This window comes from Trematomus bernacchii, unplaced genomic scaffold (genome assembly GCF_902827165.1).
Source record: "Trematomus bernacchii unplaced genomic scaffold, fTreBer1.1, whole genome shotgun sequence".
NCBI lineage: Eukaryota > Metazoa > Chordata > Actinopteri > Perciformes > Nototheniidae > Trematomus > Trematomus bernacchii.
The window spans coordinates 21,368,836-21,385,058 of NW_022988043.1; the positions used below are offsets into that span (position 1 = coordinate 21,368,836).

The 16,223-nt window shown below is 44.5% G+C and overlaps 1 protein-coding gene across 2 annotated transcripts in view; it reads left to right on the forward strand.

Annotated features, from left to right (window-relative positions):
* Positions 1–16,223, forward strand: part of LOC117472957 (centrosomal protein of 120 kDa) — a 37,337-nt gene that overhangs the window by 11,311 nt on the left and 9,803 nt on the right. For both annotated transcript variants that reach the window (XM_034118417.1, XM_034118418.1), the window contains exons 10-18: positions 602–751; positions 1,701–1,883; positions 1,964–2,060; positions 3,870–4,031; positions 4,775–4,864; positions 5,090–5,182; positions 6,226–6,387; positions 12,821–12,943; positions 13,320–13,418. In XM_034118417.1, the coding sequence (XP_033974308.1) occupies positions 602–751; positions 1,701–1,883; positions 1,964–2,060; positions 3,870–4,031; positions 4,775–4,864; positions 5,090–5,182; positions 6,226–6,387; positions 12,821–12,943; positions 13,320–13,418 (1,159 nt within the window). The remainder of the gene's footprint in view (positions 1–601; positions 752–1,700; positions 1,884–1,963; positions 2,061–3,869; positions 4,032–4,774; positions 4,865–5,089; positions 5,183–6,225; positions 6,388–12,820; positions 12,944–13,319; positions 13,419–16,223) is intronic.

Genomic DNA, 16,223 nt, shown 5'->3' on the forward strand with positions numbered 1-16,223 from the left:
GGTTTGTGAAGCCGCCATTTTATTATCCTCGCATTAGCATTATTAGCATTAGCATTAGCCCAGCGCACAAACGCAGAGAGACTAACTTATGGCAACACAAAAGAAAACATGGGAGCTGTGGAGATGAGGAGGTGTCGGCGTTCTGGTGATTTACTCTGAAGGCTTCAGTAGAAGCTGCTGGGACTCCCAGCAGCTTCTACTGAAGCCAGTCCCCAACTCCGGGGACTTCCGGCCGGGGACTTCGGGTGGCAGTATACGCCGTGAAGTTGTTTGCGGCCTGCCAGTAAACCCAAAGCAGAAGAAGAAGAAGTGACGTCAGCGGCTTAATTTGCCTAATCCTCCCTCAGGGACTTATTCCGGTGTGAACGCGATCTGAACTTAGTTCACGAGAACTAAAGAGTTCTCATGAACCTTTGTGGGAAAAGTACTGCGGTGTGAAAGCGCCTATTGGACCTTTTCGTTTAACTGAATATTCAGCTGCATTAAGAAGTTTTTTGAGTTGGACAATTCTTGTGGGCCATGAAATGTAGATATATCCACTTCATAAGTTAAAAACATCTACATGTTCTTTAAAATGTGTATTGGTGTTTTTATGTTGCAGGTACTCATATCAGTTCTTCGGCAGTGCTGCTCCCATCATGACCAACCCTCCTGTGGAGCTGCAGAGGAACATGGAGGCGTCTCTGCCTCAGTCTTACTGCGCCTTCGACTTTGCCACTCTGCCACAACAACTGCAGGACACCTTCCTCAGGTACCAGAATCGTAAACAAAACGTAATGCTTAAATTGTGTAAATACAGTATATGCATGCAAAGTGCTGACCTGTTGATTGGGTGAGGACTGAGAAAGATAAGACTTCTCTTCTGCTTTTAGATCCCAACAACAATGACAACTTTATTTTGACTCAGTTTTTTGTATCAGATTAGTCTTTTATCTGATTTATTTAAATCTGCTCTGCAGTTAAATAATATAAAGCTGTATTTATCCTGAGGGAAATGGTTTTGCAGCAGATGCAAAGTAGGAACGAGTGCAAATAAAAAAAGTGAAGGTGCAAAAAGCAAATGTACATTATGCCAGAAATGTAAACAGGTCGACATTTACATATACGCATGCCAAAAAGTAAACTAAGTAAAAAAATAACACTACAAATAACATAATTGTTCCGCTATTACATTTGATTTGATTCTATTTTCAAATATATTTTCTTTTTTTCCACTCTATTTTTATTATTGCACTAATTAATTTCTTATGTGTTGGATTCTCAGTTTTCTTTTCTTTATTACATTACATGTTAACATTGTGTCCGGAGCTGCTCTGCTTTCGGCATTGAATGTAACTCATGTCTTTTTCAAATCACTTACCTTCTAAGTATTGATACAAGATTATTATTTAAATTCTTATTTTGGGTACCAAATCCCAAAAGTGTTTTAGCAACTTGTTCTGGGATCAGCAGGCACGGCACAATCATTAACTTAACATCTTATTGGCTTACAACAAAACTTGTCATTTATGTAATAAGCAGCTTCATTTGAAGACTGAAAGAGAAAAACAAATATTTAAAAAGAAAATTGACTAAAGCTGCAAAATCACATTGGTCCAGCAGATGGTGCTGTAAGACTGAGTTTTGTCTCTGAATATAAAAAATGGAGCTGCTGTGGAAGCATTTCAGTGTAAGGTATCTGAACTCATCGTGTGTTGTAGGGTTCCTCTGGTGGTGGAGGTTTGGCACAGAGACTCCACCAGCAGGGACCAGCTGATAGGACAAGCCTCCATCCAGCTGTCCCACCTGCTGAGCTCGGAGAGGAGCAGACTGCGGGCGTCTTCCGGAGAGCAGAGCTGGAGACAAACTCACCAGGACCGCATCCCTGTGGTCGCAGCACAGCGGTAGGAAGCAGCACTGACTGACACGCTGATCACTTGGTGCACGCTCACTAATGTTACAACAACTTTTATCTTTCTTTCAGTCCCGGGGAGAAGGTGGCAGAGTTGAGCTACATGGCGACACTGGAGGACCTGGGACTGGTTAAAGCCAGAGAGGTCATCGTGTCCGACTCTTCACAGGTGGGAACGATGTGTGTTGTGGAGGTAGATTTGTCTCAATATTATTTGTGTGAACAAATCAACAACCACTTTGTGAATGTGTAATCTGTAGATGTAAAACGACTTCCACAAATGCAACAAAAACAAACTAATTCCAGACATAAAAAACAAGTTTTAAATAATGTACGGTGGCCACAACGCATTACACAACGGCCCAAAACACGTACCTTATGAGAAACGCGCTGCAGTTTAAAAAATGATGCAAATATAAATAAAAACACAAATGTGCCAAAACAAATGCAAATGAAGAAACATCTTCATCAACTTGACGAAACATGCGCAGCATTTGCTAAAAACACTGCAAAAAAAACTAAAACTGAAAGAGGCTCAAAACACCTTGACTCAAGATGGTTGTTATTGTTTTTCTCTTAGTTTTCCTCAAAACTAGTTTTTTTATCCTGTTGATCAGGATTATGTAAAATAACTTTGATATCTGGTCACAGTTTTACAAGGTTTTTAAACTGTTTATTTGGTACACTTATGCAATCTAATAACCATAATAATGCACTTTATTGATAAAGCACCTTTTAAAACATAGTTACAAAGTTCTTTCACATAAAACAGAAATACACCAACAGAAAAGAAAATAACAAAATGAACTAAACAATGATATAACACGTGAGATAAAACAAAAATAAAATCACATTAAAGGAATTCTAAAAAAGTGAGCCTGAGTTTAAAGGTCCCATGTCATGGCCATTTCTACGGATCATAATTCCATTGTTGAGGTATACTAGAATAGATTTATATTGTGCAATTTTCCAAACTCACATTGGTTTCTCATACAGCATCTCTGTATAGTATGTGTCCTAAACGGCTTGTTGGAGCTCCTGCCCCCCCTCCCTGTGAGCCCAGTGTGCTATCAGCGAGACAGCGCGAAACTCATCCTGAGCACACACAAACACTCACAGCCGAAGTAAAAACAATAAGTGTGGCTTGATATTGAGTAAGAAAAAGGTTTATAACGCTGTGAGAATGGGTCTGCAGAGAGAATTTCTCCGCCATCCCAACTCGTCTATTACCAGCGTTCAGGGAGCTCTATGCAAGTCAATGGGACTCCCTGTTAGTTAGCCAAGGGATCCTGGTGTGTGAGGAGCTCTGCGGATTGGTCCATTTGGGCCAATCAGGTCATTTGTTGTTGATTTGGGTGTTCACACATCACAGAGCCCAGGAAGCAAACAATGGAAAATGAGAAATCTCCAACGAAGTGTTCTGGGGCAGCATAGACAGGTCTTTTCTGTGTTAGAGTTTTACTCGCTACAGGGTGTACTTTGAGGGTTTGTGACTCTGCAGACCGTTTACATGCATACAAACCTTCATAACACACAAGGGGACGGGTAATAACCGGAAAAGCATGACATGGGCCCTTTAAAGACCTTGCAGCAGAGTTTGGGGTATTTACAGGGGTAAGGACAGTAATCTACTCTAGTGTTAATGGATGCATGGATGACGGTTTCAACATGATCTTAAATGTCTTCTAGAGAATACTGAATCGTGATGTAATCCAATACATCTAACCTAATAATGTTGAGATGAACTTTAACCTGAATGATATATATAATAGTTACATTCATCTCTCACACTGTCAATTAAAACGTGGACATTTTCACTTTTGTAAAGTTAGAAATAATGGATGTGTTGTGAGAATGAGTTCTTGTATTGGATTACGGTAACAGGTGTACTTCATAAAGTGACCTCTGACTGTAGTCGCCCTTTATGTGAAGTTCTGTGATGGTATTTGACCTGTTATAAATCCTCCTCTGTCACCAGGACCAACCTGCAGTCCCCAAACAGCCGCCCTCCCACCCTGCTGCTCCAAACCACACTGTCCCCCCGCTGGGCCCCCTGGCCCCCAGAGACACTCTGGAGTACCGCACGGCCCTGGAGCTGGAGCTGTGGAAGGAGGAGCAGGAGGACCTGTTCGATGATCAGGTACACGCAACACTGAAAGGAACCGTGAAAAGGCCGGATATAAAAGAGTACAATTATTAGATACAATATAAAAATAACATTAGGTAAACACAAAGATGTTGCTTGCAAGTGCTAAGTAAATATACTTAGTTAATAGTAAAACCTTGAGTCTATTTTACTTCAGTATTTTCATTTGATGCTACTTATTATGTTATGACGTTACATCTAACTCCACTACAACCATCTGACGGCACCTACTTTCTGAGCTAAATAAACAATTGAAAAAGACTCTTGGACCAGCTGTTAAAAGCAACGTCACAAAGATGGAAACAGGGCTGTTTTCTGAGAAACTCATGAAAGGTTGACCTTTTTAGACATACATGGTTATCACAGGAAAACCACAAAGCATATGATGATGACTGAATATGATGTGTTTCTGTGGACCTAACGGTGTATACAGTAGTTAAAGAGGACACACTATGCTCATTTTCAGGTTCATATTTGTAATTTGAGCCTCGACTGTGACTTGCAGACACCATTTACATGCACACAAACCTATTTAACACACTTCAGGAAAGGGAAACCCCACAGAGCATAACAGGGCCCCTTTAATATGAGCACCGCCTTAAACATTAACAGCAGCAAATGCAACATAAAAACGTATATATCATACTTTCATACTTTAGTAAGGTTTTGATGGCAGGGCTTCTTTTAGCAGAGTATTTGAACAGTGTGATATAAGTACCCTGTTGTGTTTGTTTCAGTTGAGGAAGAAGGAGCTGAGCCACATGCAGGCTCTGGCAGAGGAGTGGAGGAGGAGAGACCGAGAGAGAGAAGCTCTGGTCAAGAAGAAGGTGAAGCGCTCACACCTTAACACACACACACACACACACACACACACACACACACACACACACACACACACACACACACACACACACACACACACACACACACACACACATTACATACTGTGAGTACTTATATTCACACAGACTCATGGGACACTTAAATCCTAATTTAATAATGACTGCCCATGTTTCCTCTGGCCTTCTCCCTAAATCTCCCTCTGCCTGCAGGAAGTGGAGTATAACGTGCTGGAGGAGCAGCTTCAGAAGACTCTGTCTGATCTGGAGAAAAGAGAGAAGCAGCTGGCTGAGGCCGAGCTGGAGGTCAGACTCACTTTGACCGTTTACACAGCTTTTTCAAAAATCTATTTAAAGGTCACCTATTATGCAAAATCCACATTTCCATGTTTCTTCTACATCAACATGTGTCCCCTCTGTGGAAAGAGACTCTGAAAGTTTCAGGAACAAAGATTCTCTCACTTTTTGTCCTGATCCATTTATATAAAAACCTGTCTGAAAATGAGCTGATCAGATTTTGGCCACTTTGTGATGTCATAACGATGTTTTGGCTTGTGTAACCATTAGCCAATCACCAACCAAGGTATTGGTTGGTGATTGGCTAATGGTTACCTTATCACCTGAATCTCCTCCTAGAGCACCATTGTGTTCTTTTTAACCAATTATCTCTCAGAGGGGCGTGGGGATTTGTTTAGATATACTTTATTGATCCAGATTTGTTTCCGTCACAGCAGCATGTAAACAAGGCATTGCACATGAAATAATAACAAGATAAAAGAGATCTTTAAAAATGATGTCTAAGAATGGAAAAAACAAATATAAACAATTTCATATCATACATTGTTTTATCGAATATAACATTTTAATTAATACAATATAAATATACACAATTAATTAATCCTGCTACTTTTTTTTATTAGATATATGGCTGCAATTATTATTATTTTTATATTAATCATTTCATCCGCAAACTTTTTTATAGATAAATGTATTAATTATTTGGTCTATAAAGTATCTGAAAGTAGTGACACAATCTTTTTATTTACTGTCACAATGTCACATTAGACAAAGAAAAGCTGAATATTATTATATTGATGAGCTTAACCAGCAGTACCGGTTAACTTCTTTCTTTTAGAAATCCTAATTGCTCCTGAATTACAACGTCTTGTTAGTGAACCAAATCTTGAATTGATACCACAAATATCCCATGAATCCAATAAATATATCAATCGGATGCTTGCTATTATCAACCTCTTACTTGCCTTTACCTAGAAATGCACCACAGTGGTGTCTATGTGTGACTGTGTGTGACTGTGTGTGTGACTGTGTGTGTGTGTGTGTGTGTTCAGACCCAGAGGCTGCAGAGGGAGCTGCGGGCCGAACACGATCTGACCCAGAGGGAGCTGCAGGAGAGCAGCAGGAGGCTGCAGCAGGACTGTGACCACCGGGCGGCGCTGGAGAGGGACAAAGTCCGCCTGATGGAGGAGGACAGGGCCCGGCTGCTGCAGCAGGTGGGGACAGAGTGGACGAGCAGCGTGTCAATCCAACAGTCAGCAAACACCGCTCAACCACTCTGGTTAACAATGAACCACTGCACTCTGGAGAAGAGAATACAGCTGGGGAAACCGTTTTTCTATTTCATCGGGCTTCGTACAATTAAAAGCGACATGAGCACCCATTCTTGTTGTTGGTAGCGGCCTTGCTGAGAAAATAAGCAACATAAGCAGTGAGGTCACGAAGTGGCAGCAGTCGGGCTCTGGGCGGTGGAAAAGCAACTGGTTCCTAAACAGCGAAATAGTTACAAACCAAAAAAGCACTAGCACGGAGCTAGAACTGGAAGTGGTTTGGGAACAGTACTCCAGTGTCAAGAGGGAGTTCACCTAACAAATAACACCATACAAATTCAGGGCTTTATTTGTCATATGCACAATATCTACAGTAATGATATTAATATTAAAAAAACATGGTATTTATATAGCACTAATCCCAATGTTTGAAGAGACTTAACAAGCAACTAAAGAAAAAAAAGAACAAATAAAACAAAGTTGTAAGACAATTGAAAGGAGAAGATGAAAGGTTGCTTTTTGGATGTGACTGTGGAGGTTGTTCCAGTTGGAAACGGCTGACCTGGGGCTAAGGGTAGGGATGGTTAGGATTTCTAAGTGGTGAGTAATATTTGTAGTCAATTATGTATTTGACAGCCAGCCAATGGAGGTCATGTAGGATAAGCGTAAAGTGGTCAGAGCATCCTTCAACAAAGCAACATGATATACTTAACATAAAAGTAAAAGACATAAACAATGCAATCTGTGGTGGCTCTACTCTTCAGCCACCTCCCTTGTGAGTGTGTGTTCCCTTTCCCTGTCTGTGTGGGCGTGGTGGCTGTCACTCCTGGCTCCCGGCTCAATCTCCACCTGCTGCAAATCTCCACCTGCTGCAATCAGCCTTACACACCTGATTCCCATTCAGCCATTTACTAATGGTATATCAGCGGAGGCTCCACAACATGTCAGCGCCAGATCGTTGTTTAAACCCCAGTGGTAACTCTCAGCCTTCTTAGCCGATTTAAGCTATTTCTCTGTACATGGAATACGTTTCTCACCTGTTTCTCTTATGCTCCAGGATCACTCTCCAGCCGCCTTGTTACCATCACCTGCCGCCACCAGTCATCATTCCAACCGGATTACTCTCCACGCTCCTCCACCTCACAATAAACCTTTTTCCAACACTCTGCCGTGTCCTGCGTTTGGGTCCTATCGGATATCGTAACAGAACGATCTGGCCAGTATGGACTCAGCGGACACAGGCCACCAGTCCAAGACTACGGACGAACTCAGCCAAGCCCTGGCCAATCAAGGTGCTCTCGTGGGGCATCACAACGTGGTTCTCCGTGAGGTTGTGGAGACTCTCCGGAACCTCTCCGCTAACGTGCAAAGGATCGGCACACAAGTGGAACTGCTCACCTCCCAGTTTTCTCCCCCGCAGCCCGCTGCACAGCCGACAGCTCCTCCCCCGCTCCTGCCGCACCTCTCCATCAGCTACGAGAGGCTGTTATTCCTACACCGGAGCGATACGCTGGAGATTTGGGTATTTGTAGAGCCTTTTTGTTCCAGTGTTCGTTAGTCTTTGAGCAGCAGCCTAGTACTTATCATACAGATGGGGCTAGGGTAGCATATGTCATGAGTCTGTTGAGGGGGAGTGCTCTAGATTGGGCTACAGCCGTTAGGGAGAGCCAGCCACACATTTGCTTATCATTTGATACTTTCATTTCCGAAATGAAAAAAGTTTTTGATCACCCGGTACGGGGGAGGGACGCTTCTAGGCGCCTTCTTTCTCTCCGGCAGGGCTCCCGTAGTGTAGCCGAATTTTCAGTTGAGTTTAGAACAGTTGCTGCTGACTCAGGCTGGAATAACGAGTCATTGCAAGATGTTTTTCTTCAAGGGCTGAACGAAGCAATTAAAGACGAGCTAGCTGCTAGGGATGATCCAGTTAGCTTGGATAATTTAATTGCCACAGCTATCAAGATTGATAATCGCCTCAGAGAGAGACGCAGGGATAGGAATAGCCGTCACCCCAATCCCAGCTACTCCTCACTTGATCCCCGAATTGGCACTGCCACTGCCCCAATCTCCAGATCCTTTCCGACTCCTTTCTCGGTTTCACCCCCCGAAGATGAGCCCATGCAAGTGGGAAGGGCCCACCTCTCACCATCTGAGCGGGCTAGAAGGATCCAGGCTGGGGAATGTGTTTATTGCAGCCAAACCAGTCATCTAGTTTCCTCCTGTCCTAATCTGCCAAAAGGTCAGGCTCGTCATTAGCTGTGGGGATTCTGGCGAGCCCTTCCTCCTCTCTCAACCCCCGACCCAGAACGCAGCTAGAAGCCGTTCTTTGCTGCAACCAACAGTCACTACCCCTGCTCGCCTTAGTGGACTCGGGGGCGGACGAGAATTTTTTGGACATTGACATTGCAGCTCAGGCAGGAATTCCCTGCGAAGTGTTGGATTCACCTCTTAATGCCAATGCTCTAAATGGACAATTCCTGGCCCAAGTCACTCACCGCACCAAGCCAGTAAACCTCATTCTGTCTGGAAACCATCGTGAGTTTATTCAGTTTCACCTTATTTCCTCACCTCATGCTCCCATAGTGTTGGGTCATCCCTGGTTAAGAACACACAACCCCCAGATTGATTGGATAACTGGCAAAATCATTAGTTGGAGTTGTTTTTGTTTATCCTCATGCCTGCAGTCTGCCCTACCGCCAGCAGAGGCCGCCGCTCCACCACCCAAGATCGAGCCGCCTGACCTGTTATCTGTCCCCATGGAATATCATAGCCTAGGAGAGGTGTTCAGTAAACAGCGAGCTCTTTCTCTTCCTCCTCATCGACCCTACGACTGTCCCATTGACCTCCTTCCCGGGGCCCCTCTGCCTTCCTCACGTCTGTTCAACCTGTCTCGCCCTGAGAGAAAATCCATGGAGAGTTACATCCATGACTCCCTGGCTGCTGGTGTCATCCGCCCATCCTCCTCCCCGGTCGGTGCTGGGTTCTTCTTCGTGTCCAAGAAGGACCGCTCACTGCGGCCCTGCATTGATTACAGGGGTCTCAATGCCATCACTATAAAAAACAAATATCCATTACCCCTCATTAACTCCGCCTTTGAACCCCTCCAGGAAGCCACCATCTTTTCCAAACTGGACCTCCGCAATGCCTACCACCTCGTCAGAATCCGTGAAGGGGACGAGTGGAAGACTGCCTTTAACACACCACTCGGTCACTTTGAGTATCTGGTGATGCCTTTTGGACTGACGAATGCCCCAGCAGTTTTTCAGTCAATGGTGAACGATGTGCTCCGTGACCTCCTCAACCGGTCAGTCTTTGTCTACTTGGATGACATTCTCATTTTCTCCCGTAACAAGGAGGAGCACATTATCCATGTCAGGCAGGTGCTGCAGAGACTCCTTGAAAACAGACTCTTTGTGAAGGCGGAGAAATGTGAATTCCATGTCAACACAGTCTCATTCCTGGGCTACATCGTTGAGGAAGGAAAGATTAGGACCGACCCTGAGAAGATCCAAGCGGTGGCGGGGTGGCCCAAACCAACCTCAGTTAAACTGCTTCAACAGTTTCTTGGTTTCGCCAATTTTTATCGGCGCTTCATCAGAGACTACAGCAGAGTGGCGGGCCCTTTAACCAGACTCACTTCCCCTACAACTGGTTTTTTCTGGACCCCAGAGTGCGATGCAGCCTTCTCGGAGCTAAAGAGACTTTTCACCACTGCCCCTGTGCTCATCCACCCTGATTCCTCTCGCCAGTTTGTGGTGGAGGTCGATGCCTCCAACACCGGGGTAGGGGCAGTTCTTTCCCAGCGCTCGGAACGAGACCAAAAATTACATCCTTGTGCATTTTTCTCTCGCCGCCTCACTCCAGCTGAGAAGAACTATGACGTGGGTAACAGAGAGCTGCTGGCTGTCAAACTTGCCCTAGAGGAGTGGAGGCACTGGCTGGAGGGAGCCGAGCTCCCTTTTATTGTATGGACAGACCACAAAAACTTGGCGTACATCCAATCTGCCAAGCGCCTTAACTCTCGTCAGGCTCGATGGGCCCTGTATTTCGGCCGCTTCTCATTCACCCTTACCTACCGTCCAGGGTCACGGAACCTCAAGCCGGACGCTCTCTCTCGCCAGTTCGCTTCCGAAGGACCAGCTGCCAATCCAGACACTATCCTGCCTGCCTCCTGCGTGGTGGCGGCTGTTACCTGGGAGATTGAGTCATTGGTTAAGGAGGCTCAGCGGGCGCAACCTAACCCAGGTAACTGCCCAGCTAATAGTCTTTTTGTGCCTACCCCTGTTCGCTCCAAGGTCCTGCAGTGGGCACACGCCTCCCGTCTCTCCTGTCATCCTGGTGTCCATCGCACACTGTTTATTCTAAAACAACGGTTCTGGTGGCCTTCCATGGCTCAAGACACCAGGGCCTTTGTTGCTGCCTGTACAGTATGTGCCCGCGCCAAGTCCTCCCACCAATCTCCCTCTGGCCTGCTTCGCCCGCTGCCGGTACCTAGGCGTCCTTGGTCGCATGTGGCCTTGGATTTTGTCACTGGACTTCCACTGTCACAAGGAAATACCATCATCCTAACTATTGTGGACAGATTTTCCAAGATGGTACACTTTGTTGCTCTTCCCAAGCTTCCCACAGCCCGAGAGACTGCAGATCTTCTGGTCAATCATGTTGTTCGACTCCATGGGATTCCCACCGACATCGTCTCTGACCGGGGTCCCCAGTTCATTTCCCACGTTTGGAAAGCCTTCTGTCAGGCTCTGGGAGCATCAGTGAGCCTGTCATCTGGATATCATCCTCAGACGAATGGGCAAACGGAACGGGCCAACCAGGATCTGGGGGCGGCTCTTCGCTGTGTGGCTTTCAGGAACCCTTCGTCATGGTGCCCACATCTGCCATGGATCGAATATGCCCACAACTCCCTGTCAAATGCAGCCACAGGTATTTCACCCTTTCATTGTGCCATGGGTTTCCAACCACCCCTGTTTCCATCCCAGGAAGAGGAGGTTGCTGTTCCTTCCGTTCAGACCCACCTTCGTCGCTGTCATAAGGTGTGGAGGGACACCCGAGCCGCCCTGCTCCGCTCCGCTGCCCGCAACTGCCTCATCGCAGACCGCCACAGGACCCCGGCTCCCAACTACTTACCAGGTCAGAGTGTTTGGCTTTCCTCCAAAGATCTCCCACTCAAGACAGAGTCGAAGAAACTCACGCCACGTTATGTCGGCCCCTTCATCATCGACTCAGTTATCAACCCATCTGCAGTAAAACTCAAGCTTCCCCCACACATGAAGGTTCATCCGACATTTCATGTTTCTCTGTTGAAACCTGTTGCCAGCAGCCCCTTGTCTCCTCCAGTGAGTGTTCCCCCACCCCCCCGCATCATCAATGATCACCCAACCTACACCGTCAGGCGATTGTTGGACGTTCGTCGCCGTGGAAGGGGATTCCAATATTTTGTGGATTGGGAGGGCTATGGTCCAGAGGAGAGGTCTTGGGTTCCCCGGCGAAACATCGTGGGCGCGTCCCTGGTTCGGGACTTCCACCGTGATAACCCTGGTAGACCTGGTAGACCGCCTGGAGGCGTCCCTTAAGGGGGGGGTACTGTGGTGGCTCTACTCTTCAGCCACCTCCCTTGTGAGTGTGTGTTCCCTTTCCCTGTCTGTGTGGGCGTGGTGGCTGTCACTCCTGGCTCCCGGCTCAATCTCCACCTGCTGCAAATCTCCACCTGCTGCAATCAGCCTTACACACCTGATTCCCATTCAGCCATTTACTAATGGTATATCAGCGGAGGCTCCACAACATGTCAGCGCCAGATCGTTGTTTAATCCCCAGTGGTAACTCTCAGCCTTCTTAGCCGATTTAAGCTATTTCTCTGTACACGGAATACTTTTCTCATCTGTTTCTCTTATGCTCCAGGATCACTCTCCAGCCGCCTTGTTACCATCACCTGCCGCCACCAGTCATCATTCCAACCGGATTACTCTCCACGCTCCTCCACCTCACAATAAACCTTTTTCCAACACTCTGCCGTGTCCTGCGTTTGGGTCCTATCGGATATCGTAACACAATCAAATAGAACAATAGACAAAATGGAGCAAGTAAGTTGCAGGAAAAGGAAAACCGAATGTACGATCAAGAGTGGCCTGTGGGATGAAGCTGTCCCTGAGTCTGGTGGCTTTAGTCCGGATGCTGCGGTAGCGCCTGCCAGACGGCAGCAGACTGAACAGTTTGTGGCTGGGGTGATGGGGGTCTTTGATAATCCGGAGGGATTTCTTCCTGAGCTGCTGGGAGTAAAGGTCCTCCATGGATGTCAGCTCCGTCCTGGTGATGTTCTGTGCAGTTTTCACCAGCCTCTGTAAAGCCTTACGGTTGTTTTTCTGTTTGTGTCCAGATTGCAGATGGTGAGTCTCGCTATAAGCAGCTGGAGAAAGAGTTCCAGGTCTACAGAGAACAACAGAACATCAGACCTGAGTTCAGACTGCAGTCAGAGATCAACCTGCTCAGTCTAGAGAAGGTAATCTACTCCTTTCTGTATCACTACTTCCAGATAATGAGTGCTTAACATGTCATAGAAAGAAATGATTTCAATATGAACTTGTCACTTAATATAAACAAAGAAATCCAACCAAAGAACAAGTGATACAAATAAATCAGAATCAGGTTTATTGTCAAGTAAGGTTACACATACAAGGAATCTGATTGGGTGTTTAATGGTGGATTCATTTACACAGCAAAAGGAATTAATACAAAACTATTACAAAAACAAATGTAGTGTGTTTACTGTTGTTGTGCCTTGTGTGGTTTACGCTCTTAACTCATTTGTCAATCTACAGTGTCAAAACTCATTTTCAGCCGTGAGCGACTGACGTGTTTGCTCTGTGACCGTTAAGGTGGAGCTGGAGAGGAAGCTGGAGACCACCACCAAGTCCAAGCTGCACTACAAGCAGCAGTGGGGGCGCGCCTTAAAGGAACTGGCCAGATTCAAACAGGTACTGTCTGTCTCTGTTTCATTTAGGATTCAAAGAGTTTATATTTGATGCCTCAGCGCCAATGAAAGTCGTGACCGAAGGCATTATGTTTACAGGTACTGCCTTTCCGTTGTATACATCTTAAAGCTATATTCTTCAAACTTCTTTAAACTAATACAAAAGTATAAACTGATAACAATTGAGTGAAAAAGGTTCAAGGTCACGGTGACCTCACAAAACATATATTTGGCATTGAAGAGACCCTTTTATGTGAGGTGCTGCAGCACAGGCAGTATGAGGACAATCAAGAGCTTTTTGAACATTAAAGCATGGAGACATGTCCCAGGAGAGACAGGGACAAAATACAAATATGAACCTGAAAAGGAGCGTACTATGGCTCCTTTAAGTTAAGGATTCATATGTTCATTATTAGAATCAGACAAAACAGAATTTAAATGACTGAACAGAAATGAGACGAACAGAGCTCTGACAGCAACATGTGATTATTTGTATTATCAATTAATTAACTGATCAATTAATTGTTGGATCTATGAACTATATAAAAAATAGTTTAATTGTTTATGCCTTATAATGTCAACATTTGAATCCGAATGTTATCAGACTATTTAAATGTAGCAGTTAATTTCTGTGGATTGGTTCAAATAGAAAAAAAGCAAGTTCTTGTACAAGTTCTTAAAAGACTCAAGAGCCTCCTTGAATACTCCGAAGAGAGACAGTTCAACATGTATAAAGTCAATTACCCCATGACTGAAATGGAACTGAAATAATGAATAGATAAATGCACTGATAAGAGAAAATAACTCTGATTAACCACCATCAAAAAGAAAGAAAGAAAGACAGCTTTGAGACAGATTTCACCACTGAAGGAAAGACATGATGGAAAGCCGCGCTGCGTCCTGACAGCGCTCATATTTCACAGCAGATAAACGTAGTTTTCTGAGTTGGGACTTCTGCCGTGTTCAGGACGCTGCAGGGCTTTAATCTGCTGCTGGAGACGAGCTGACAGTGTTAGGACATTTAACAGCTCTGTTTAAAGACACGCTGCAAGCAGAGGAAACCGAGCTCAGCCGGCCGTCATCCGTCAGACAACATAACACCAATATCGTGTACCTGAGTACAGAGTGGACATGGCCCTGTGCGTAAAGGCTACAGAGGCTCACATTCATGTTCCCTTAGATACAAACAAGCACACAGTAAAACAAACCTGCATACAAGTAAAAGCCCTGCACTCAAAGTAAACTAATATCAGCAGCAAAATTGCTATATTATTAAAATAACTCAATGTTAAGAGTTGTACCGTTAAAATGAATGAATGATCAATGTTTCATGTTATCTTATTTGTTTTAAAAAGACACTCGATTGAATGCCTTTTATATATGTTTAAAACATATTAATAATAAATTCTGGATTTCTTTTAATGGCATCACGTAATGACGCCAGACGGTATAAATACTTATTAAATATGGATAAATAAATGTAGTGATCATTCATTCATTTCCTGTTATTTCTACTGGCAATGACAAGAAATAACCTCTTATCCCGACATAAAAACATTTAGAAAAGAAATTGACCCTAGGTTAAAAATGTGTACGCACAGCCCCTAGCTTAAGCTTTTGAAGTCATGTAGCTTTTCAGTGGACAGAATCCATTTGATTTCTAACAAGGCTTTTATTACCAACAATTCATAACCCAGCGGTGGAAGAACTATTCAGATCCTGTAATTGAGAAAGTGCACTATGTTAAAATCCGTTACAAGGAAAAGCCCTACATTTAATTTCCTACTTAAGAAAAAGTACAGAAGTATTATCAGCAACATTACCTCAAGCTATTATTCAACTGGGTTCATCTTAGAGATGCAAAGTCTAAAGTGTATCATGTTTTTTTTAAAGCAAATCTTAATCTGAAAAGTAACTAAAGCTTTAAAATGAATGTACTGGAGTCAAATATATGAATTCCCTTGTTACATTTAGAGCAGTATAATTATAAAGTAGCACGTTCCTCAAAATGTTAAGTAATTACTTTCAACTGTGTGTGTGTGTGTGTGTGTGTGTGTGTGTGTGTGTGTGTGTGTGTGTGTGTGTGTGTGTGTGTGTGTGTGTGTGTGTGTGTGTGTGTGTGTGTGTGTGTGTGTGTGTGTGTGTGTGTGTGTGTGTGTGTGTGTGTGTGTGTGTGTGTGTGTGTGTGTGTGTGTGTGTGTGTGTGTGTGTGTGTGTGTGTGTGTGTGTGTGTGTGTGTGTGTGTGTGTGTGTGTGTGTGTGTGTGTGTGTGTGTGTGTGTGTGTGTGTGTGTGTGTGTGTGTGTGTGTGTGTGTGTGTGTGTGTGTGTGTGTGTGTGTGTGTGTTGATGGCTCTCACACATTTCATTGTCTACTTTACCTCAGATAAATATTTGGCTCTGGTGTAAAAACACACCTCTCTTTTTCTTTCTCGCTCACTTTTTCCTTTTCCTACACACTCACACACACACACACACACACACACACACACACACACACTCACACACACACAGCACTAAGTGGGGCTTTAGTCAGCCTAAGACTAATGTAAACACACACAGACCTTATCTGACAAACTAATAACTGTTACTGACATAAAACAGCTGGAAAACTGGGCAGACATATTTCCTCTTTTCTTTTTGCATGAATCCGTCTCCCCCCCCTCTCTGTTTTTCTTCCCAATGACTCCCTTCATACTCCTCTTTTCTCTCTCTCTATCCTTCTCTTCCTCCTCCTATTACCCTCAACCACTCCACTTTATTTCTTTTCATCTTTCTGGGTCTCTCTGCCTACTTTCTCTTCCTCTTTAC